The 22,682-nt window shown below is 39.1% G+C and overlaps 3 protein-coding genes and 1 long non-coding RNA gene across 4 annotated transcripts in view; 3 read left to right on the top strand and 1 right to left on the bottom strand.

Annotated features, from left to right (window-relative positions):
• The first annotated feature begins 657 nt into the window (after positions 1-657).
• Positions 658-15,240, top strand: LOC146738103 (uncharacterized). The gene is made up of 2 exons (XR_014930334.1): positions 658-812; positions 13,340-15,240. It is a non-coding gene; the product is annotated as an uncharacterized LOC146738103 (long non-coding RNA).
• LOC144343105 (uncharacterized) lies at positions 912-5,853 on the top strand. The gene is made up of 3 exons (XM_085503131.1): positions 912-1,874; positions 3,715-3,861; positions 4,720-5,853. Exons 1-3 carry the CDS (start codon positions 1,674-1,676, stop codon positions 5,251-5,253), a joined length of 882 nt encoding a protein of 293 aa, XP_085359257.1. The 5' UTR covers positions 912-1,673; the 3' UTR covers positions 5,254-5,853.
• On the bottom strand, positions 6,414-12,807 carry LOC146738104 (uncharacterized). The gene is made up of 11 exons (XM_085503130.1): positions 12,537-12,807; positions 11,106-11,172; positions 10,742-10,831; positions 9,678-10,468; positions 8,994-9,076; positions 8,719-8,826; positions 8,391-8,605; positions 8,183-8,251; positions 7,983-8,078; positions 7,301-7,583; positions 6,414-6,609 (listed from the first exon to the last, which is right to left on the bottom strand). Coding segments are annotated over exons 2-11 (1,746 nt in total). The 5' UTR covers positions 11,108-11,172; positions 12,537-12,807; the 3' UTR covers positions 6,414-6,600.
• A 1,281-nt stretch (positions 15,241-16,521) lies between the features above and the next one.
• Positions 16,522-22,682, top strand: part of LOC100369942 (ankyrin repeat domain-containing protein 13C-like) — a 40,030-nt gene continuing 33,869 nt past the window's right edge. Inside the window, exon 1 of the mRNA XM_002740949.4 lies at positions 16,522-16,637. Coding sequence (XP_002740995.1) covers positions 16,529-16,637 — 109 coding nt within the window. The 5' untranslated portion in view covers positions 16,522-16,528. The remainder of the gene's footprint in view (positions 16,638-22,682) is intronic.

The following is a 22,682-nucleotide window of genomic DNA, read 5'->3' as shown; positions in this document are numbered from 1 at the left end:
TATACAAAACTCAAAAACATGCAATGCGTGACGTGACGACCACTGCCTTTTAATACTAGGCTGTCATTTTACACATTTTATCTCTCACTTCACAAGCACTCCATCAACAGTTAGAAAATAGGGATGGAATAATTTAGTCATGAGGGCTCAGCCAATTGAAAAATTGAGGGGAATGAAGGAAATGTAAAGCCTACAACTGTCTGTATATCTACCATGATTATTGAACAAAATGTTTTTTCTTAATTCCTGCCATAACAGTAACATCCCCCTGAATGTCAAAATGATCTACCCTATGAAAGGGCCTCCACATGGGTAAAAAACGAAGTGCGAAGTACCCGTTTTAAAAGGTGTAAAAATCGAAGTGATGCTTTTTAAAAACTGTAAAAAAACGAAGTGAAAATCTTATAAAAATTGTAAAAGTGACCTGTTTGAGTTATAGAAAGTGAATATCGATGTGATTATTTTATAAAATTAGGAAACTGAAGTGAATTTCTTATAAATATGGAAGCGATACAAATATCATACATGGCATACATTGCCGAACATCGCCGGCTTCGCTGATTCTTGCACAACAAAATCTTGCTTGGTAATAAAAGGGACTAAAAGCGTAAGTATGTTACCCGCATCTTTATTCGCTTGTCAAATGACGGTCAAGTACCCTACACCAATCAGAATGCATGTAATGAAGAAGCTCTGACGTCTATCGCGATTGCGCATGTCTGTTAAGTCTAAAACGGAACAATTTTGCAGACGAGCTGGTGCTCGGAACGACTGACGAGCACTGACAGTACTGCATGACTACGCATAAAAAGGTTAGTTTACTGATTTTGTTTACCCTTTTTGCTGTTTATTTCCCCAGCCATGTGTTTGAGTTGGTCTGTAAAACTGGACAGGGCCTGTGATTTGGCAAATCGGGCGAGAGAAAAATCGATCGCCTGACCAAAAAAATAAACACTGCTTTAACGGTCTTTAAAAACAAATATGCCGAACGTTTATGGTACAAATGATTACATTAATCATTAATTAATTACAGTTGTTCCCCCACTGTTTAGTAGAGCTCACTGGCGACGACATCCATAATCATAGGCAACATGACTGCCCCACATGGCCGATGCATGAATGATGGAGAGGTGAAAAGCAAAACTGCTATCCGTGTTGTACAAATCGCCCACTGTGATTGGTCGTTATTTTCATCCTTGGCATCACAGAACGAATCAGGTTGCATGTTACACGGTTACATTACAGTTTGCGGACATCCCAAATGACCGGTTGTGTTTCTGTTTACCGTGAAATTAATGTTTGGTCATATGAAATAAACGCTTGTCACTGAATAATGCCATCTGGCCATGGGTTTAATACAGTTTACAATGCCATGACAACTGGGTAATTAGGTAGGGTTTTCATTTTATTTTAATTTTAATTTGTTTTTCATTGCACTCTTTGGTGATTAATACAATAATCGTAATAATGTATAATCATGGTCGAACTTCAAATCCAAGTTGGTTTTAATGATAGATTTTTACAAAATGACAAAGTCAATAGACAGTAGGCAGTAAATAGGCAGTAAAATTAATTAAAGCGGGTCCGTCGTCGCGCTGCGCATGTCCAGAGTTTTTATTTACAAACACCTTTTGTTGCCCACAATGCACCTCGCTATTTTTTTCTAATTCAAAATGGCGGCAAACTACGATTTAGCGATGATTGAGGAAGCACTGCGAACAGTTGAAAACGTTGATGAACCAAGGTCCTGCAAATGCAAAGGTGCCTGTATGCGGAAACACGGACGTGGAGCTTGTCCTTGCAAGACATGGGACGAATTGTGCAACGATGCATGTAGTTGTGGTAAACACCGGCCATGCATGAATAAGGCATCGGTAAGCGAAACTTTATATTTCTATTTTTTACTCCATGTAAATTTTACATTGGTTTTTGTACATTTTGGGTGGATCATTTATTCATAATCACGTACCTCAAATGAGACAAACATGTAATAGTTATCAGGTATTAAATATGATAATACCGTCATTGCGGTAAATCACCACCTAGCCAAATACAGTTCTGTAGCTCACGATTACCGGTCTTCGGGTTCCAAGGGTGGGTGGGTCGCTAAGTATTCGGAACACACAGTTATCGAAGCACACGCAGGGTTATCCACTGCCTAGCATGCGTATATTATTAATAGCCATTTTAATTTTAGTAATTTTGTATTATTTAGTAATTTAGTGATTGTATTTTGTTATTTAGCATATTGTTTTATATTTGTTGCTTGTACCTTGTGACCATTTCCTTTCCCTTTTCATAAAATAAAAATAAACAAATAAAACAGATGTCAAAGTCATTACAAGCAGGAATTTATAACTTAAAAAGATGCTGCTAATGCAACACTAAAACAGTAGTTGGAAGGGCTTGTGTGTTTTGTTTATTGACAGTCATTGGCCTTGTAAATGATAGTCCAGGAAGTTATATAATCAAATGCACAGACTATGTGTCTCTTCTTGATATTCCATGACACAGTATTTATCCAATTATATTGATCATGTGAATACTTGTAAGCTTGCTTTGTTTATTTTGGAATTCTATTACATGCTGCTAATATTTTATTGCCTGAATGTCACACCGAGTAGTAGTGTGTATTGACACAACAATGCTCTTGCAGCCAAATAATATGATTTTGTACTATTTGTTGAGAACATCTTCAGAAAGAAATATTGATTGATAGTGATTGATCCTACCAAAATACTATACACCCACCAAAAAAATTTTCACCTCACCTATTTATCAAAAATAGTTATGGTACCCCCCCCCCCAATATTTTGTGTGGGGTACAAAAGGAAGTCTTTCTTTAAATTCATCCTTGAAATTGTTTGTATCGTTTTCTTGAATTTTAGTTTCCAGTGCCCCAACATTTTGATTCATAGATTATAACTGATTTGTTTAAGATGTTAAATAATCTCATTTTTAGGTCTATATATCTAAAATTCTAGAGAGATTATTTTAAATGTAAATTGATTTGTCTGTTTTTGTAGCCAGATGTGACATTACATTTTTGAAACTTGCCATATGATTTTATTACTATTCCCAGATATGTGTAGTTGTAATTTTACAAAGTTAATTTTGTGGAAATCAATGGTAAATTTAGACTTGTTACATGCCTCAACTGTATGAAGTTTGATGTACGCCAGTTTTTATTCCACGAACAGCATTCAAAATTTACTAATCAAAACTATATTGTTGTATATAAATTTAGATTAAAATTAAACCATTCAGGACTAGTTGTCATGAAAATATATTTTTCTTTTTATTCAACCTACCATTATAGTCACCTAATATGACAAACACCCATATCATGTACAATTATCAAGGGAAATAATTTAGACATATACCCTTTGTGTACACCTCTGAAATTTTGTTTATTGGTTTGTGGGGATATTTAGGGTGAAAATAAAATCATAAAATAGAAGTATATACAATATGGATTAGATGATATGCTGAATGTGATTTTTGTTCAACTATGTTTACAGTAGAGATTTTTAATTTACACCTGGCTATGAAGCATAATTTACCTACATTTCAATGTTTTTCCCATGAATATATAATTTATTGCATTAATAACCTTTTCATTTTTTTTTTTTACCTAATTCAATATTTTTGTGGCTGTAAACTAATAAAAATATTATTTCCAAGCATTTAATATTATGTTATCTTTGTTTTTAGGATTCTACATCTGAAGACTCAGATGGGGCTGAAGATGCAGTAGCAGTGAACACTCGCATCCCTCAGAGAAAACGACGACTAGTGGTGCAGAGACAGGTGCCGCTCAGTGAGGAGGATAAACAAAGAGACCACAAAAGAAAAATGCAGGTAAAGATTTGATAGCGCTTACACATATTCTGTGACCTGGAGACAACAAACCGGAAGCTAGGACATATTTTGAATGTTCCAAACGCACAGAGTTGCAGTGCACCGAACATCAATGTTTCCAAATCTCAACGCAAAAATTCACCTGAAATAAAACTGCCACCTTCTTTCAACTAACTCGTACCAGCCTCTGACAATTTGCACACTATTCTGCCTAAGCAAGAATAACGAGCATGCAAATTATCTTTGGCTATAGCATAATATTTTTATATTTTTTGGGAGTTGAAAAACTGTCGTATTCACACACATACACATACCATCTCTATTTCAGTCTGTTTTTTTCTGAAAATCACCTTTTTAACTGACAATTCATGTTTCTCAGCTGTCTTAAATAGTTCTTCCAGCTGCCCTTGTTTGTAGCCACCCACAATCACTCCACTATCTTTAAAAAACTTTTTCAAATATGTCACTGACTTCACTGACTTCCGGGTTGCATGTCGACCGGTGTTCATTTGACTTTTTATATTTTTGTCCTACCCTCACCTGTTGCTATGTAGGTTACGCATGTGCAAATAGAATTACACCACGTCTGACAATAATTCAGAAATAGGGATTTGTGCTCATAAATGTTATTCTTTTTTTAAATCGCCCCTTTTCAGAAGTGCATAAGACCTAAGTGCAGAATTAAGACAATCTATTTCCATTTTTTATGAGCAGTACTTGAATTTGTTATTCAACCCTCCCCCCAAAACAAAAACTATGTTTACTGTGTGCGTGTTTCAATTACCCATGTCATTTTAGTCAGTGGTATGATTGTTGTTTACAGTTGCAAATACATGTATGAAATTTCTTATTTTTCAGGAATTTGTTAGTGGTCTACCCAGAGAAAGGCTTGAGCATATAACATTAGAGTTGTTCAGACGTCAACCAGGTGCGTGTGCTGACTTGGTATTACAAGAAGGCTCAGACCCCACCATCAGTAATCCACCTCCAGATCCACTACCTGTTCCCAAGCCTAATGAGACTACTCCACCATGGTGCAAGTGTGGACAATGCATAAATATGCCAACTCAGATTGAGAACAAATGTTGTGTTGTCAGACAAGGCCAAGAGTGTCTTACTGGTTCTTGGTTATTCCAACATTTAGTATTAGATGGTGATGTCCTTGAAGTAGCAATGAGAGTGGTGGCTGATGTATATGCTGAGAATCCTCTTAGAGACAATGCATGTTTTCGTCACTATGCCTATAGGCAATTTATTTATTGGCAATATGGACGTTTGGGGAAAGGTAACCGTCGTGTTGTACCATCATGCTGTGTTTGGGCAGTAAGGCGAAGATTTCCTAGCCCCAATAATGTATATGTTGGCTTTAAAGAAGGTGCAATACAGGATTGATCATCTCTGGTCTTGATTTATATTATAAATACTAATCAGTTAGTCACATTTAATAATGCACTTTGTAACAACTGTATAAATAAGAGAATAAAAAAATTAGCAGCTAGATTCCAAACAGAATTTATATGATAGTTAATCTCAATAGCCATACTGTAAACCGCTTTAATTTTGCTTGCTATACATTTTTACGAAAACCTGAAAATCATGTTTAAAACAGTATCATCGTTTAAATCTGGCGACGTTCAAAGCTTTGGCAGGCATTGTAATTGTTAAACGTAGCACAGATACAAATACCAGTATGAGAGAGTCAATAAAAAAATTATGTGGCTTTAAATTCCAGGCAACTTTCACAAAATTCAATTGCCGCTGATGTGCCTCAAATTAAAAAATCATGAAATTTTCTAGCCGCCAAATTGTAACTGTTTACAGTATTCTCTGGTCACATTGGGTTTTAAACTTGGATGTTAGCAATAATAGAGTTCCCTTTGATCTATGTGGTCAGATGACTAACATGGCCTTTCAAACTGCCAAATTTGTTCAGCTGCTGTAGTCATACTTCTATGTAGTGTACAATATAGAAAAATAAACTTTTCACATTCAGTTTTCTTGGTTGGCATTCGATGTTATTCATGGTTTTCTTACTACAGCACTTCTGGCATATTACAGAGTATGACATGGTAGGAGTGTGTACAAATCTTTTGCTGAGCAGTCAATACAGGAGAAGGGACAGAAGCATGCACACTGCGTACACAATATGCTAATGACCTTTAAAAGGAAAGTCAAGGCTAACAACATAATACTCCCAAAAAAACATGTAAATAAATATTTTCAGTTCTGTTTCCATGACAACTATTTTAGAAGCACAAGTACATATATGCTACCATGTTCTAAACTTTCAGCCAATTTGAAGTTTTCACTTTTGAAGTTATAGATGAAATCATTTTCTCAATTTCTGACAACAGATTCTATGATGTCAGACTTTACCCATAATCCTTTGCTTGCTTGACTACATACGGTAATACGGATGAAAAGTTGAATATCTAGAGAATGAAAACATTGCATTCTCCTACATTTATGGAGCTTTTTCTTGAGGGGTCATTATGTTGTTTGGCTTGACTTTTTCTTTAACAAGGTTATGATGAATATCATTTGAAAGTGCATTTATTGATAGAAAATATTTATTATGAAACGCTGGAACCACGAATATTCAGTCTTGACCCACTTTCTATCATACTAAACTGGACACCATATTTAACAACTGTTTCTGGCCTTTACACTGTAGTATGCACGCCGAAACAGGTTTTGATTGTATACAGCGTCATCAGTGGCTGTTCCTGGCCCCATGTGTCAAGTAGTCTGTAATAAGGAAAAAGAAACAAATTTTGAGAAAACTTGTCAGCCTGAAACTAGTTGCAGATGGTAAAATTAATGTGAGAAACAAATACAGACTTTTCCTGCACGTTGTATTATAAAGCAGAAAACCCTCCATACATCAATAACACGGTTACTCTTATAAATTATGTTGTTCAAGGTCTATTTGTATTTGTTGATTGTATTATAGGGTCATAAGCAGTGTTGAGTGAACCTATATTTTTATTATGATTTGGCTGTTAGCTTTTAATGTACTAGTGAGGCGCATATGAAATTTGGCCGGTTCCAAAAAAAATATTGCTGCACATGTTAGTCAGTACAGCCACAGGAAAAATCATGCCATGGTTGTACTTAGAAACATGTACAGCAAGATTTGTTTGTACCCAGTCATTTTTAATAAGGACTTCATTAGTACAATATACAACTGACCCATAACAAAAATACACAAAACTTATGAATACAGGAATCAACAAGGGGTTTCCAAGAAAGTGCGAATGTTACGTTTAAAAAACCTGCTCCATTTTGAAATAAAAATTTCAAGATTTTTACTGAAACTCTGGGTGGTTTCTGGTTTCTTGTATCAAAACCCAAACTTGTTACTGACCCATGGCTGATTTGGAGCAGAATCCAGTACTAATATAAATAACACTAAAGTAATTAGATTCTGTTACAATACCTGGTTAGATGTAGTACAATCTGATGTAGATGATCTTGAAAATCTACTCAGATGTTGTGAAACAAGATCTGACAAGCTTGGTGGGTCCATAAGAGATCTTCTCCTGTGGATTCGGCGTGGATCATCTTCAGCAAATGATATGTGCTGAGACAAATGCCCTTCAACAGTAGATCTCATCCTGAATACAAGTTCTTGTAGCTCAGTAATATAAGTATATTGTTTTGGAACCAATACAGCTGACGGGTAGAATCTTTTTGACTGTTTTGAATAGTTGATTTTGAACCTAGATAGAAAAAACATGTCCAGTCATACAAAGTATGGAAGCAAGAAATAACAACAGTTTTCTAAAGTAAAATTAGGAGCCATTCACAAAATAGATCTGCTCAAATTCTACTCATGATCACTTTGACCAAAAACTAATAGTAGTTTCGATTTGTATGAGTAGCGTCACCAACACAAAAATGGGATACCAAAAAACGTTATCATTCAACCCATCTGTCCAAAATATCCTGGACAGGCTATTGAATTACAAAGTTTAGTAAAGAAAGTATTTTTTACTTATGAAAAATTGATCAGATTCAGATCAATGAATGAGATCTGATTTTTGTTCAGTGGAAATCAATTCATAAACACAATTTCTAACAAGATCTAATTTTGTCACTGGCAGTGTTTTGTTACGTACTTTGGTTGTCCATCTTCACTAACAGCTTGTTCACGTCCAGCATGCATGTTAAAATCTATGGCAGCGAGCTGGGTCCTAGCCTTATATCCAACAAATCTGAAAGAACCATACATTGAACATTTATTATTAGATTTTATTGAGAGTAGCTTGATAAGTCATAAGTTTTTCTACTACAAAGTTGCATATGATAATATACTTACGTGTACGAGTGTCGTTTGGGAGCATACATCAACATGTGGCTATGAAAAGATTCCAAGAAACCAGTATGTCTGATGATGTAAACCAAAAAATACATATTTTAATTAATCATATAAAATAGCAGAAATGAAAATGTGTAACAAGTTCATGTACACTATGTTTAAAATCCTGCGCTGAAAGATAGTCATAAAATACAATGATAATGTGCACCTGAAGTTAGTGTAGTGCCCAAGATTTTTCAGCAGGCGCTTATCCTCTACAATATTTCTAAGGGCCAAATGAGCAGGTGATCCTTTTTCGAGCCAAGGCTTACACTGGTTTTCTACAGACAGGGGTTCATGAGCACATCCACCATATGTACCATCAACATTCAATAACCACTCATGTTCATTAACCACATGATGCAGAATGCCAAACCAAATTGCCTGCAAAAGATCAACATGATATTTGTACCCATGTAATTATAATATAATTATATAGAAGAATACACAACACTCTAGTGCTCAACTAAAACACATAAACTAAATATGACATATACCTTCATTTTCCTCTCATCACCACCACATTCCTTGGAAGCATACCAAAAATGGTTTCTAACCGCAGTTGCCCACACAAGTAGTTCCTTACAATTCTTTGATTTTGATGCCTGAAAACAAAATGCTAATTTGTTGATCATCAGATGGAAACCATTACATGAAAACGGAAAATTGGAAAGCTTGGAAGTTGGCTGGTGGGGATTAAGTCAATGAAAAACTAAAATATAGCAATATTATGTGATATCATTTGTGTACTTCATCAACATTTGTAACCTACCTCTACAACCTTTTTAAGGATATTTTTTCCACCATGCCACAGGTCCCATGAATGTTTTATGTCTGTGTACTTATCACAGTTGCCTGAAAAGAAGCATACCATAAGCATAATGATGGGAAGATCATTTAACTTGTAAATTGGAATGATTCCTGATTTCTTGATTCGCCTCCACATTGCTCACATAACTGCAACATTATCAAATTTTTTAAAGCTGATTGCCATAAAAAAGGATGTTCACTGAACACATGAAGTTGATACTCAGAATAATTTATGAATAATATGCTGTTAATATAAAAATTTATGTCTCAATACAACATATAGTAAGGTATCATTCAAGATGTGTAGTGGCAAGCACAATGTCCGGGCATAAAATGCACGATTTCTGTATTTTGTATAAGCTTGTTATTTTACACCTTTTTATGGTTGAACTGCACAGCAGAGATGCTCAATCTCTTGCAATTCAAACATTCAACAACAAGTCCCAGCACACAAAGAATCAACCAATTTGTTTTAATGACTGGAGGTCAAATAAGAACACATATTACAGCTTTATTTTAACTGAAAGTACTCTAATAGTTGTGTTTCATCATGACTGCAACAACTAGAATGGTACAAGTCAGTTATGTAATTGTGCACTGTTGTATAAGAAATACGGAGACAAAAGTGGACAATGTAATTACTTACGCATGAGTGCTGCAATCTGTATATGAGCATCTGTGACAACTTCTTCAATCCTAATTATTGTCTTTAGTTGGTCAATGGATCTTTCAAAGCCAAGGCGTTCCATGTTTGGACTTTTTCCACCAACTTCTCTAACATCTACTACTTCCGTGTGTAAAATGGTTTTAGAGGCAGAATCTCCAAAATTATATGATAAGTATTGAGCAGAATGGCCCGGCGAATCATTACGCCCATCTCCACAAAGAATAACACTTCCATCATATGACTCAAGCAAGTCCTTTCGCAATGTATTCCAGTATGCTTGGATGGCAGGAGCAGCATAAATTTTCTGAACACGCAAAAAAGTAGTTTCTGAAATGCAGGCGATATTGACAAACCGAAACAAAAGTTCAATTTTCCTAAAACTGTTTCCTGATAATAATGTAGACATGGAAAGTTGCAGATTGGTAGCGAATATACCATCATAACGTGGTTGCGATTGCCATCTGCCATTTCTATGAGTGTCAGAACAAACCCATTCAATTGTGAGAGCAGTTCCAACCAGAGAATGGCTGTAGGTGAGTTTTTTCTCACATTCGTTACGACAGCACACATCTCCATGAAGCTTTTTCACCAGGTTAACAATTGTAGACACATAAGCTATACACTTAGGAGCTTTTATCATATCAACAGCATCAACAGATGAATCGTCACCATCATCATCATCATCATCATCTTGAGTGACTCCATTGTCATCAGTACCATGACAATCAAAATTAAGCACAACATCCTCAACAGAGCAGTTTTGGATATTTCTGTAAATAAATTATATATAATACTTTGAAAGCATCGAGATATGGAGCAAGCACATACTGTATTCATTATTAACGGTCACGGTTCACGGTCAAGCTACACTTCCTTACTGTCAATGAATGAGCAAATATGGAAGAGAACCACACCGCTAATTCTAAGTAGCGGTATTGTGAGAAGTAAAAAATTCAGTTTTGACCCCAATTTTGCCAAAAACACAAAACATTAGAGATACAGATAGATACACAAACATTGCCACAACAATAAGTATTGCAAACCTGATATTGCTAGATATATATATCTCATTGTCATATTCATCACCATCATCTTCTTCTTCACTTGCAGTTAGCGTTTCTTCAGGATCAATCCTATGGTAATAGTTGAAAGTAATAGAGGGCTGAGTATATATTCAGAAAGGTGACAAGTAAATGCATTCAGCACTGGCAACAACAAAAAGGGACCAGAGACAACAACCCCTTCAGCATGTTTGTCAGAATAATGACTTTTAATAATGCTGAACTTCATTCAGCAATCAATATCAAATATATTGCCACACTGGAATGTAAAAATGTTACATCTGCTAAGTAATCATGTGTATTGATGACAAATAATAAATAAAAATTGTACTAGCATTACACTTACATGACTTGTGGTTCACAATGCCTAGGGCGTACAGGAGTAGACGAAGCAACTGGAACAGGTTCTACAACTGTGAAAAATGAATAGCAATGGAATTTATCAATATAAGCATGTACAGTACCAAGTATATATGCAGTCCTGTATGAGATTGTTATGGAGTGTGCTTTGTATTTAGTGTTAAAACTAAAATATATTCAGCTCAGAAAAAAAAAACATTGCTCAATATATCAAAAAGCATTTCATAATTGAAATCATATGACAAGCTTAGCATATCTATATGACACACAATAAATTTAATTAACCAGGTCTATGGTAATAAACTTGGTTTATTCTACAAACAGGGCACTGATAAATCAACAAGTTAAATGTCAATCAGCGTCACATTGATATGGCTTATAAATAAATAGTAGTTATTCTGATTTATCAAAAACAGATAGTAGCTGAACTACAGATTTTAATGTTTCTTTCCAATTTTATATCAAATCAGGTAATAACAAAACATACACCCATTGCTATTACCAGGGGTATATGTATGTAAAATATCAATGAAACAATGAAAAATAAACAATTATCTGATAAACAAATTATTTCAAAAAAAATTTATACCTAGTAGTATATAACATTTAAAACTCAACAATGCATTGATTAAAAACAGAAAACAATTTAAATTTTTACTAACTACATAGAAACAATTTTACATATTAGAAAAAATAACAGGGGGGAAACAAATATAAGTATTAGTATTCATTGAAATTATATTATACTTATTGGAATTTCAAAATCAAAATTTGTTGCAGAAAAACAACCCTATACTTTGTAAACAGAAATACCTGAATCTTTGACCTTAATAGGTGATAACACACTATGAGAATAAATACATAATATTGAATGAATGACTTTCATTTGTATTTATAGGTAAATTGTTTTAATTGGTAAAAGTATATTTCAATGTTGCGAAACAGAGTGAATAATAAACAGGGGAATGCAGTCCATATTCTTTTACTGCACTATTTATATATGTCGAATTGTTAGAAGAAAAAAAAACACTCAGCGCAAGACATTTGTTAGTACAGTATCACGGTTACGCTCTCATATGTCATGACTGCATCGGCGGTTTCTCCGTGATCGGATATTGCGGCGTAAACACTACGATCGCCGCACGATGGTTTGATTTATCCAGTAAATACTGGCTTAGTACCTCAGTTTTTTTGAATTCGAGTAATCTATACACGTTCATGATAATACTGTAAATTTTCTATCACTGGACGACGACAGCTGCATGAGAATGACGTGATGTGATCAGCCCCCAATGAACACGACTGCGGTTAGTGACGAGATCAGCTGTGAACAAATTGTTATGACTGATTTCATCTTGTAAATTGTATAAAGATAAAACGTGTATACATTCAAAAACACATGATGAATTGCACTTACTTCAATGTCGACTCTTCTTCATGAACAGTATCAAGTTCAAGTTGACCAACAACATCACACTCGCGTTCCGATTCCGAGTTTTCCGGGAAGCAATCGCGACAGTATCTACGATGCACATCTAAAAGATGTGCTGCAAAGATTGCATTTGACTTTCCAGAAAATTGTACGTTCTTGGTGTCACACCAATTGCCGTGGGAAGCTCCCAAGTAGATTTTAGTTTTGTCCCGGTTTCTATATTTCATCGCTTTCGCCGCCATTTTGTGTGTTGGTACTCAAGAGTGACAGATTGCATTATGGGAAATATTTCGACTGGTGGGACTCACCACCCAAACATGCGCAGCGCGACGACGGTACCGCTTTAAAATTAATCACAGCTCTGTCTGAATGAGCATAGCTAATTTGCATAAAAAAAAAAAAAAAAACCTGCTTATTTGCCTAAAATAAGTGTTTGGATTTCCTCAAAAATATGGTTAGGTAGGTTTACCGAAAACAAGCAATTTTTGTTCTTTTTGCCTTGTGCATTACATATGATTGGGGGGAAAGTTAGGGGTCTTTTGAGGCAAACATTGAGGTGAAAATGATGTTTTGTCTTGTATTTGGATATGCATGTACTAACTAAGACAACTTATTTACACATTCAGGTGATGTTTTGGTGATGATCTGTGCACTTTTAGGTGGTATTTTTCAGCCACCAAATATATATTTCAGTCAACAAGAGCGTGCATAAGGAGTGTATTAAAAGTTTCCCAATATTGGACAGGGGACTGTAACATTATATTAATACATAAAATGTGTAATTTCAGGCTAAGTATGGATGAAGAAAATAACCAAAGAAGTAGGAGGAAGGAAAAAGAAAAACACCACCACCATAGGAGTCACAAGCACAGCCAGCACAGTTCAAGGTCCCCTCTTGCAAGCCATAAAATACAGCTGTAGAAACAGAAACATTGTGTCCCTATTGTGCTATATATTGTCTGTCTAATAACCAGTTATTTACATTTTGTGACCATTTGTAGATTATATTTTGAATAGGTGGTTCCAAAGTTTTAAGGTAGCGAGAAGGGAAATACAAGTTATAGTTTAATTGAGATTAGGACTTTCCTCGCCAGTTACTAAGCATGTAGTTATGGCAATGTATATGTTTTCAGAAAGCTGAGATATAGCAGAATACGATCATGTATGTTTTGTATTGATATTTGCTCAGGGGATTAAGTTACAATTGTTCCCGTGAACCTCCTAAATATAGAATTTTTTTGCAGGATTGGCCGATTCTCGGTGTTCCTTTTTTCTATGTTTCTCACTGTTGCTTTATAAGATAATGATCTTTGAAAATTCGTCTCGGAATTTTTATGTGCCTCATAGTTCTGGAGATAAAATCTGTTGAACTTTATAGACTTAATTTTCATGTTCTCAAGGCCGTAACTCAACGTCAAGGACTCACATAAACATCTATGAGACATCATATTTGAGCCCATTTTGTGGCGAATAGATTGTGGAATTTGTACATCGTTCGCTCAGAGAAAAGTGTTAAAAGATGACATCTTCAATAGTTATGATAGTCAAAAATTAGTTTCCATAAAAACTCAATAAAATGTTTCTTTGAATTTGGCCACTTATAAACAGCTAATTAATTACCAAATGCATACCATTCCCATCATACTTTATAAATATACAAGTATCAGATCTGCGAGGACAGTTATATCATATATACCTTATCGGATTCGTTATAATCAATTATTTCCAAGTCAGCACTGTTTTTTCCTCCCGATGAAAAACGAAATGTAGCGTTGGCCATGCTCACAGAGAACCACGAGCGGGATAGTATTGAAGAGTGGTTCCAGACAGAGGAGGCGGTAATTCCATGTAACTACTAAATTTACGCATTGCGCGACGATCCTTTCCAATGCCATGAGCTGCGATCACCAACTTACGGTTTACATTAAAAGAAATGTCCACTCCTTTTTGACGCCGGAAAAATGTCAGTCGTGGAGTTGCATTTTGGATTCATGCACTTATAGTAAAAATGGCTCCCCCAGCCATGGCGGATGTTCGTGTTTGCAGCCAAAACGACATTCTCCTTTTTACAATAATGACACATCAATATTTCACTGCCAATTTTATTTACAGACTGTAATTCTACCATTAACCAGTGTCTGTATCTAGGATTTCCATCTCGATGCCGTCGTTGTCTGAACTGTCGGTGTCACCGTGACAATCACTCAGAACTTTTTGTTGTAACTGTCGACAGGCTCTTCTTCAAACCACTCTGCGGGCTGACTCTAATATGAGCCCAGGTCACTTTCATTTATGTTTACTACCAACTACATTTTTTGGGAATAAACTTAAATTACGCACCAAATGCATAGCGCACAGTAAATTTGGACCAAAGATAAAGAAAGTACACAATATAATGTTTCATAATCCCAATTTTTTTGAAAAATGTTTTTTTTCTCCTAGTTTACCCCTCTCGCTATCTTAAGTACTCCTTGGTGAGCCCAATTACACAACAAGTTTTTATGATATGTTTTTTTTTAATTTGGACTTTGAAACGTATATTTTTGTCATTTTTGGTCAAAATTAATATTTTGGACCTTTGTGAGCTTGATTACATGAAAGGTTTTGATGCAGTGTATTTGAGAGTAATATGTCTTATAAAGTCACGTGAGATTCAGTGCTGATTAAAATTTGGGCTTTGAAATATGTATTTTTGGTGCGTTTTTTGTCAGTTTTTGTCAAAATTGATATTTAGGACTTGTGTGAGCTTAATTACAGTAAAAGATTTGATGCAATGTATTTGGGAGTGATAGCTCTTATTGAGCATTTGATTATAAATTAGGCTTTCAAACATGTATATTTGGGGAATATATTGTCAAAAACAATTTTGGTCAACCTCAGATACATGTAGACTACAAATGTAATTCCCTGGGGACACAAAATTATAAAACAATATCAAGTGTTGAAACTTGCAATTGAGGTCAGTTTCAAGTTTCTTCTTCTGTAACATGACTCCAGGAAATTTCTACCGATTTAAGCTTGTCATGTCACTGAATTAGTTTATTGCACTATCATATTCTTGTTTTGAAATTTATTATAAGTATTAATGATTATTGATAATATTACTTGCCAACTCAGAATATAAATCAACTACGGCATGACTATAATAGTGTCTCTATGTTTACAACATTTCATCCTGTTTTAAAACAGAAAGTAACATGAAAAATGTTGTTTGTGTAACAATTATGAATAAATGTCTATTGTATGCATTTGTTTCCGAACTTCAAAGATGATATTACTAGTCTATTTGCAGGGAAAGAGTTTATAATATGCTTCTCATTTACCAGCAGTCACACAAATAAAATACATGTAGTCACATATCTTTGGTCCAATCATGAACTCCTGCACATGCATCATGTCCTCAATATGAGATGTATGTGCTTAAGATGACAAAAAACGATATATAGCTGAGTTATGACTGGATGCACAGAAGGTATATTGTATATGCCGGTTTTTTGACTACTGATAATTCAAATCGGGGACTAACAGAAACAGCAATACTATCTATAGTGCTTTATTAGTATTAAAATTGTTCACCCTGATAACATCTGTAATGAAATAAATCATTGTATCTGAAATGCAAAGTTTCTAGATACTGAGTAATATTAATTAGTACAATAATTGAATGCTTATATAAAGTGAAGTGAAGAATATTTGTTATAAAAAATGAAGTGAATTGATTTTTTTTATAAAATGTGAAACTTATAAAGAGTGAAACTGCAGAAACCCATAAAAAGTGAAGTGGGAAGAAGCCATATTATTTTTTACCCATGTGGAGGCCCATGAAAAATGTACCTGAGTACATGTAAAATATTTGTTGATTTTGAGGACGAGAAAGCTTGAAGTGTGTGAAGACAAATGACGGCAAAACAGTTCTAAAGTGCGCCACCAACGACGATGACCTTTAAGGTCACAAACTTCATTTGATTAAGTTCAATATGGCGAACACTTCGCGTTTTCCTTTGCATGAGAGCGTATTTAACGGCAATCTACGTCAAGTTTCTGCTCTTCTCAGGTCTCATGATGTGACAGAAAAAGATATACATGGTAAGTGTTCATAGTAAATCGCTTGTAAGTTATTTGGTGTCACCGATCGTACCTTTCGATTGTTTGTAAACAGACACCGTACACTGTCACTTACGATTGCAAATGAACGGTTTCCGCGTGTGAAATAAAAACAACTTTCCAATGCCGTGTGATTCTTTGGCGAAAAAATTGTTGTTTTTGTCATGTGTCTTCCAATTTCTAATGCTTTACCAAGTAAATATTAATCTATATGCGGAATGTAGGGCGATGGATTGGAACCTCAGTTGGCGCAGTCCCAACTTTTGCGAAATAACCTTGGCTGACGTAGTTGGCACAACACGAATTACCGGGGTCATGTATTGTTACCATTAATACTTCTATACCTGTCCCGTACTTATAATATCTTCAAGTTCTAATTATCGAGTTGATCTATGATCTGTTGCTATGGGCATAGCATATTCCAATTCTGATGTCAGTTACCCGTAGTTCAATGCCAGTATGTGGGTGATATAATCACGTGGTATCACTGCTTCTCTATAATTATTAGAATAACAAAAATAACCACTAAAATGACAATGTTTTGTGAAAATATTTGCAACCAACCTTGGTCAAGTAGTTTTTTTTTTATTAGAGAATAAAAAATTATAGACACATTTCCTGTAATTCACGTACACATTGCAAACAATCATGGGCTAGCAAACTTCTTGAAACTCACTGAAACAAGATAGTATCGTAAAATGTCAGCCCCAACACATAAGGAAATTATTTATTTTCTTTTACATTTTTACTGAGCAAATTTGTGCAAACTTCTTTAGACCATATTTATTAATTACATAAAAAAACACAGTTTATTTTCAATACCCGGTAATCCCAACTTATAGCTTTGCATATAATTCTTGTGTACAGAAAATCAAGGTTTGGCTATCACTATCACATTTATAATGCACTTCAACTCACTGTTACTCTATGATGACAGTGTTCTCCCCAGCATTCAATTTGTGTGCGGGGCTGCCACGCTGCTTTCCCTGCCCGCCACTGTGTTCTCGAGCCGCCCGGTGATTAGTAAGACCGCCACAGTGCTTTTTTCATTGTTCATCCTGTGAACTGTATTACGAAATATAGAAAGAAATACGTAGCTATCAGGGATCTTGCCACGCTTCCGACCAGGACTATTGTCCGATGTACCGACCGACACGCATCCTATCAGTCGTGGATTATAATTTGTAAACAATAGACGTAGTCACATGGTGTGGTAGTGGCTTATAAACAACACAAGATAATTTTGTAAAATTAGCACCTCTTTGTTCGTAAGTAAATGCTTTGACGATCAACACAGTCTTTAGATTGAAAGCTAAAATTCTTTCAAAATCAATTCCACCCCGATATAACATAACCCCTTACGTCACAAACCCATGTGACCGAGGCAACCTGGCAGCGCCACAAGTAGCCGTCCATCACTCTTATTTTCTCTCCGTCTCTAGTGGAGATGAAATCTAGTGAGCTCTGCTAGATCGCCTGCTTTTTTTCCTGTCCGGATTTATAGCTTGGGTTGTTGCCGCTGCACGGCATTCGACATTGTAGCTGGTAGGATAAGTTTTCCTTGTCATTTTTACCCTCGTGTCGTTTTCTCCTTTGTGTGTAGTATTTTTCACAACAAAGAAATTAAAATCCGGCGCCACTACGTAACCAGTTGGTTTTCATGGCGGCACCTTTTACAACTGTGATTCGTTTCCCTCATGCATGTCGTCTTTTATTTTCAATGTATTTAGCAATATATAGATGTAATGACAGCACCAGGGCTCGCTGCCATTTTCTTTCCGGTCTCCTCATGTTTCGAGTCGACCGTGTAGTGGTTATATTCAGAATTTACCAGCATAGAACCCGCATCAGATATACTTTGTCGTAGCTACGTGCGGGTTTTGGGGTTTTTGCGTGAAAGCATGTTTTTTTCACTGGAGTTCTGAGGCCTGAGATTTTCTTTCAGAGCCATCAAAATCGCTGAGACTGACCGCGTCACAGCAAGGTCGTGTGTCCAGTAAACAAATCGGTTAAAGTGAGTTGCGTGTTTTGCATGAGTGGAAAGTCCTCGCGCTCGGCTACCGGTACTTCATGTACCGGGACGACGAGTAAGAGGCCCGACTGCGGAGATACCGATATTTTTCTCGGTCTCCCCCGCTGATCGGAGGGCATCCTCACAGTCTGTTTTTTCAGGCGGTGTTTTACCCGATTCTACCGGCTCCAGCGAGGCTGTGCCCCTGGAAGCTTTCTTCCTATGGGGCCCGTTGCGGGTCTCTTTGTGGACCCTTCCTCGCACGGCGCCGGGTTTGCCTCCGAGTTGAGGGCTTTGGTCGAAGGACTGTCGGGGCAATTGCGTCCCTGGCAGGCCGGGTAGATCAGACGCAGTCGGAGCGAGCTGTCTCCACTGTGTCCCCTCGGTGGGCAAGCAGGAAGAGACACGAAAGCATGTTTGCATTCAAACACGTCTCTTCCGGGGGACCCTCGTTCCCAGGCACAACTCTCCCACTATTTTGGGGGGTGGCCGAGGCTCAGGCTAATTGCACCGGTCATTCTCTGGATCCTCGGGCACTGAATGCCAACGGGGTGCTGGCAGCCAAGTCTCCGATCTCGGGGCAGGGCTTTCAGGGCAGGGCAGACGTTGACCCCCCCACTTTCAGCCAGCTAGGGTTCGTCACGCGGTAACGGTACAACGGTAACGAATTTATCCTTGTGTCCGGTCCTCGCTGTGGGTTTTGACTCCTTTCTCACCGATCCACGGGCGTCCCCAGAGGGAACCGACCCTGTCATGAGACGCACAGTCGAACACACTCCCTCTCACATGTTTAAAGTGAAAGGAGATGCAGTTCGCTCGCGTCGGATACAGCCGGTACTCCGGGTGGTCCCTCAGAGTCTTCTATCTGTATGACTCGGTGAGCCACGCTTTTGGGGTGAGACGGAGTATCATCGATCCCAGTGATACGATGTACATACCCCCACCCTTGATCCTAAAGCGACCACCTAAGGTTGCTTCAACGCTTATGGGATCACGGGCGTCGGGATCCAAAGCAACCCCGTCAGCAAGTCTCTCCCTGTCCGCCTGAGTGCGGAGTGGGGCGCAGAGCACGCAAACGGTGTTGATGGGCGGCGTTGGTCAGCCGCAGAGGATGTAATGCTTAAGGCCCCCGGGTGGGGATAACATTAGGCAACACTTCCCACTGGACCAAACGCTACCCGGTCGGTGTGGTTTCGGGATCAGACCCCATAGCGTGGAATGAGACCAAAACGCCCCCAACCGGATTCCAAGGCTACTTCCCCAGACCCCGGTACCACGAATTTGGCAAACCTTGGAGGCAGAACGCACCAGCCTCCTAGACCAGGCAACATTTTTACTGGTGGGCCACCGCACATCTACATGCGACACCCCCTAGTGTCGCCTGGCTCTCTTGGCCAGGGCCACTACTGTGCTACGAGACGCGGCCTTAGACGCACATGTTTTCGCCGACAAGCTGAGCAGGGGTACGTCCCCACCTCAGTGACGCAGACTGGACATCCTCCACCCTCTTTGTTCAGGGAATGGTGGATACAGTCTTGGAGCTTCGGAGTGCAATGAACCAGAGGGTTCAGATCGAATCCGCTAGCCAGTTGGTCCTGCCATGGGCAAACGGAGGGCACCCCAAGCACAGAAAACACGCCCTAGGGTGTCGTTCGCTAGCCAGAGTCAGCCAAGAGGCAAGCGCTTATACCCTTCCATGGGAGGGAAGGGTAGTGGCGCGCCCCCAGGGAGGTAAGAGCCAGGTGGTGGCTCCTCACTCTCTCTGGGCGGATGTCTACCCGGCAGCAGGGGAGGCATGTTTGACGCTCACCTCTGCAACAGGCACGTGTTCGGTGAATGGCCAGGTCACAACTTTGTGACTACATCAGGCCTTGGGGAACTCACCTCATGGGGGAAGGGAACACCCCCTCTCGCAACTGCCGAACACATGGCCACATATCCCTGTCGTACACAGATTGCGCTGGTGTAGTCCGGTTCGGAGACGGTGGGTGACCGACCCTTGGACCTTCCCAGGTGGTAACATCCGTTTACGGGATACCGCTGAAATCTCCATTTCCCCCCGTCAGTGTCTCCCCTGTTGGGCACTGCCAGGGGACTCCCGCAAGGCAGAAGCAATCAGACAGGAAGTAGCAGTTTGCTGGGGAAAGACGCCATACACAGGGTACATCAGCCGGAAGTAAGGCCAGGCTTCTACCCAAATGTGTTCGTAGTACCAAATCTACAAGTGGCAGGCGTCCAGTTTTGGACCTAGGCAGACTGAATCAGTACGTGCTCCTCAATCGGTTCCACATGGAGACACCATTCAGGCTTCTTCTCTCCATCTACCATTTTGACTGGCTAGCCCCGCTAGACTTAAGCGGGGCCTACCTGCATGTACCGATGCACCCAGCGAGTTGCCATCTTCTTCGAATTGCCCAGCTGGGCCAAGTATTCGATTTTCGGGTGCCCCCTGTTCGGGTTAGGCACATCGCCCTACGTGTTCACCAGAGTGATGAAACAGGTAGTGCTGCTGCTTCACCATATGTCGGTACACCTCAATCCATACCCAGACTTCTGGTTACCAACAACTCGGGCAAGGGGTAATAGCCAAACGCATCAGGCTAACACAGGATTTACTTCACCAGTTGGGCTCATTAGTTAATCGACAAGTCCCACCCCGACCCAACGTGCAGTTGGTGTTCCTGGGCATGGAGTTTTGACACAGAGGTAAGCTTGGCTTAGCTATTTCAAGCGTATTGCTTAGCGCTAAGCAGCCTAGCCAAATGCCTAGTCAGCGTTCCCTCGGTGTCCCTCCGTGAACTAATGCGGATCATCGAAATGATGACCTCGGTTTGAAGGGTCGTTCCCCAGGCCGCACTACGCAGCCGCCCGGTATAATGCTGGTTATAACGCCGAGCTCTCCTGTGGGAACTAGATAGGCGGGTTTTGATCTCGGACCAAGTGAAGGAAGCCCTGCCCTGGTGGTCATCACTGGCCAACCTTGGACAGAGGAGCCCCTTGGGCCCGCTCGCCGCAGGTATGAATCTGGTAACAGATACCTCCCCCTAGGGTTGGGGAGCTCATCTGTTGGGCCAACAAGCCCAAGGATATGGCCCCCGCATTAGTTTCGGGACTACCATATCAACCGGCTCGAACTGAGAGCAGTGGTCTCCTGATACCCCAGTGGGTAGCCTCCAGGCTGTTTCGGCCGTGGGACGGTCCAAGGTTGGACCGTTTTGCCGCACCCCGGAACGCCAAGCTCCTGACATACGTAACACTCCTGCTGACTCCAGGAGCCTGGGCCAGGGTCGCTTTGCTAGCCCCGTGGACCCACTTAGTTGTGTACGCCTTTCCCCCCTTCCCGCTAATTCACCGGGCACCGTAGAAAACTTCGACAGGTGCACACCCGCATATTATCATGGGTTGCACCCAATTGGCCAAGCAAGGCCTAGTTTCCACTTCTGTTGGAAATGCTAGTCGAAGCGCCAGCAGTGCTTCCGGACTTACCGGACCTGCCGTCCCAACCAGACGGCGCACTACCAACGAGCCCAGCAGGTATCACTTACACGCATAGAGGCTCTCAGTAGACCCGCACATACGAAAGCCTTATCTGAGTGGGCTGCCAACGTCCTGGCCAGGGCGAACAGGGATTCCACCTACGCGGCCTACATTTCTAGGCTGCAAGCATACACTGATTGGTGTAGCGGAAGAGAGATTGATCCATACCATCCCTCTATTGGCCAGGTAGCAGGCTCCTTTGTCCACCTGTTTGACGAAGTGGGTTTGTCCTACGCAGCAAGAGTTGGCTACAGGTCGGTCTTGTCCCCCACCACTCAGAACGTACGGGAACAAGACTAGCTGATTGTCCTATTATTAGGAGACTATTTACTGCCCAACTGGGACTCGTCTGCTGTGTTGTCTGCTCTAAGCAGACCGCCCTTTGAGCCACTCCAATCAGCACCACTCAAATTTTTGATGTGGAAAATAGTCTTCCTACTGGCCCTCGCCTCAGATAGGCGCCGGTCAGAGCTAGGCGT

This window comes from Saccoglossus kowalevskii, chromosome 9 (assembly GCF_978046115.1).
Source record: "Saccoglossus kowalevskii chromosome 9, keSacKowa6.1, whole genome shotgun sequence".
NCBI lineage: Eukaryota > Metazoa > Hemichordata > Enteropneusta > Harrimaniidae > Saccoglossus > Saccoglossus kowalevskii.
Note: the sequence above shows the minus strand (reverse complement) of the source record. Positions and strands in the feature narration are given on the sequence as shown.

Coding starts and splice junctions, on each gene's coding strand:
- LOC146738104 (XM_085503130.1), bottom strand. Junction 10,469..10,741: donor TATATATCTAGCAATATCAG/GTTTGCAATACT, acceptor ATTTATTTACAG/AAATATCCAAAACTGCTCTG. Junction 7,584..7,982: donor AGTGAAGATGGACAACCAAA/GTACGTAACAAA, acceptor TTTTCTATCTAG/GTTCAAAATCAACTATTCAA.
- LOC144343105 (XM_085503131.1), top strand. CDS start 1,674: ATGGCGGCAAACTACGATTTAGCGATGATTGAGGAAGCACTGCGAACA. Junction 1,875..3,714: donor CATGCATGAATAAGGCATCG/GTAAGCGAAACT, acceptor CTTTGTTTTTAG/GATTCTACATCTGAAGACTC. Junction 3,862..4,719: donor ACCACAAAAGAAAAATGCAG/GTAAAGATTTGA, acceptor CTTATTTTTCAG/GAATTTGTTAGTGGTCTACC.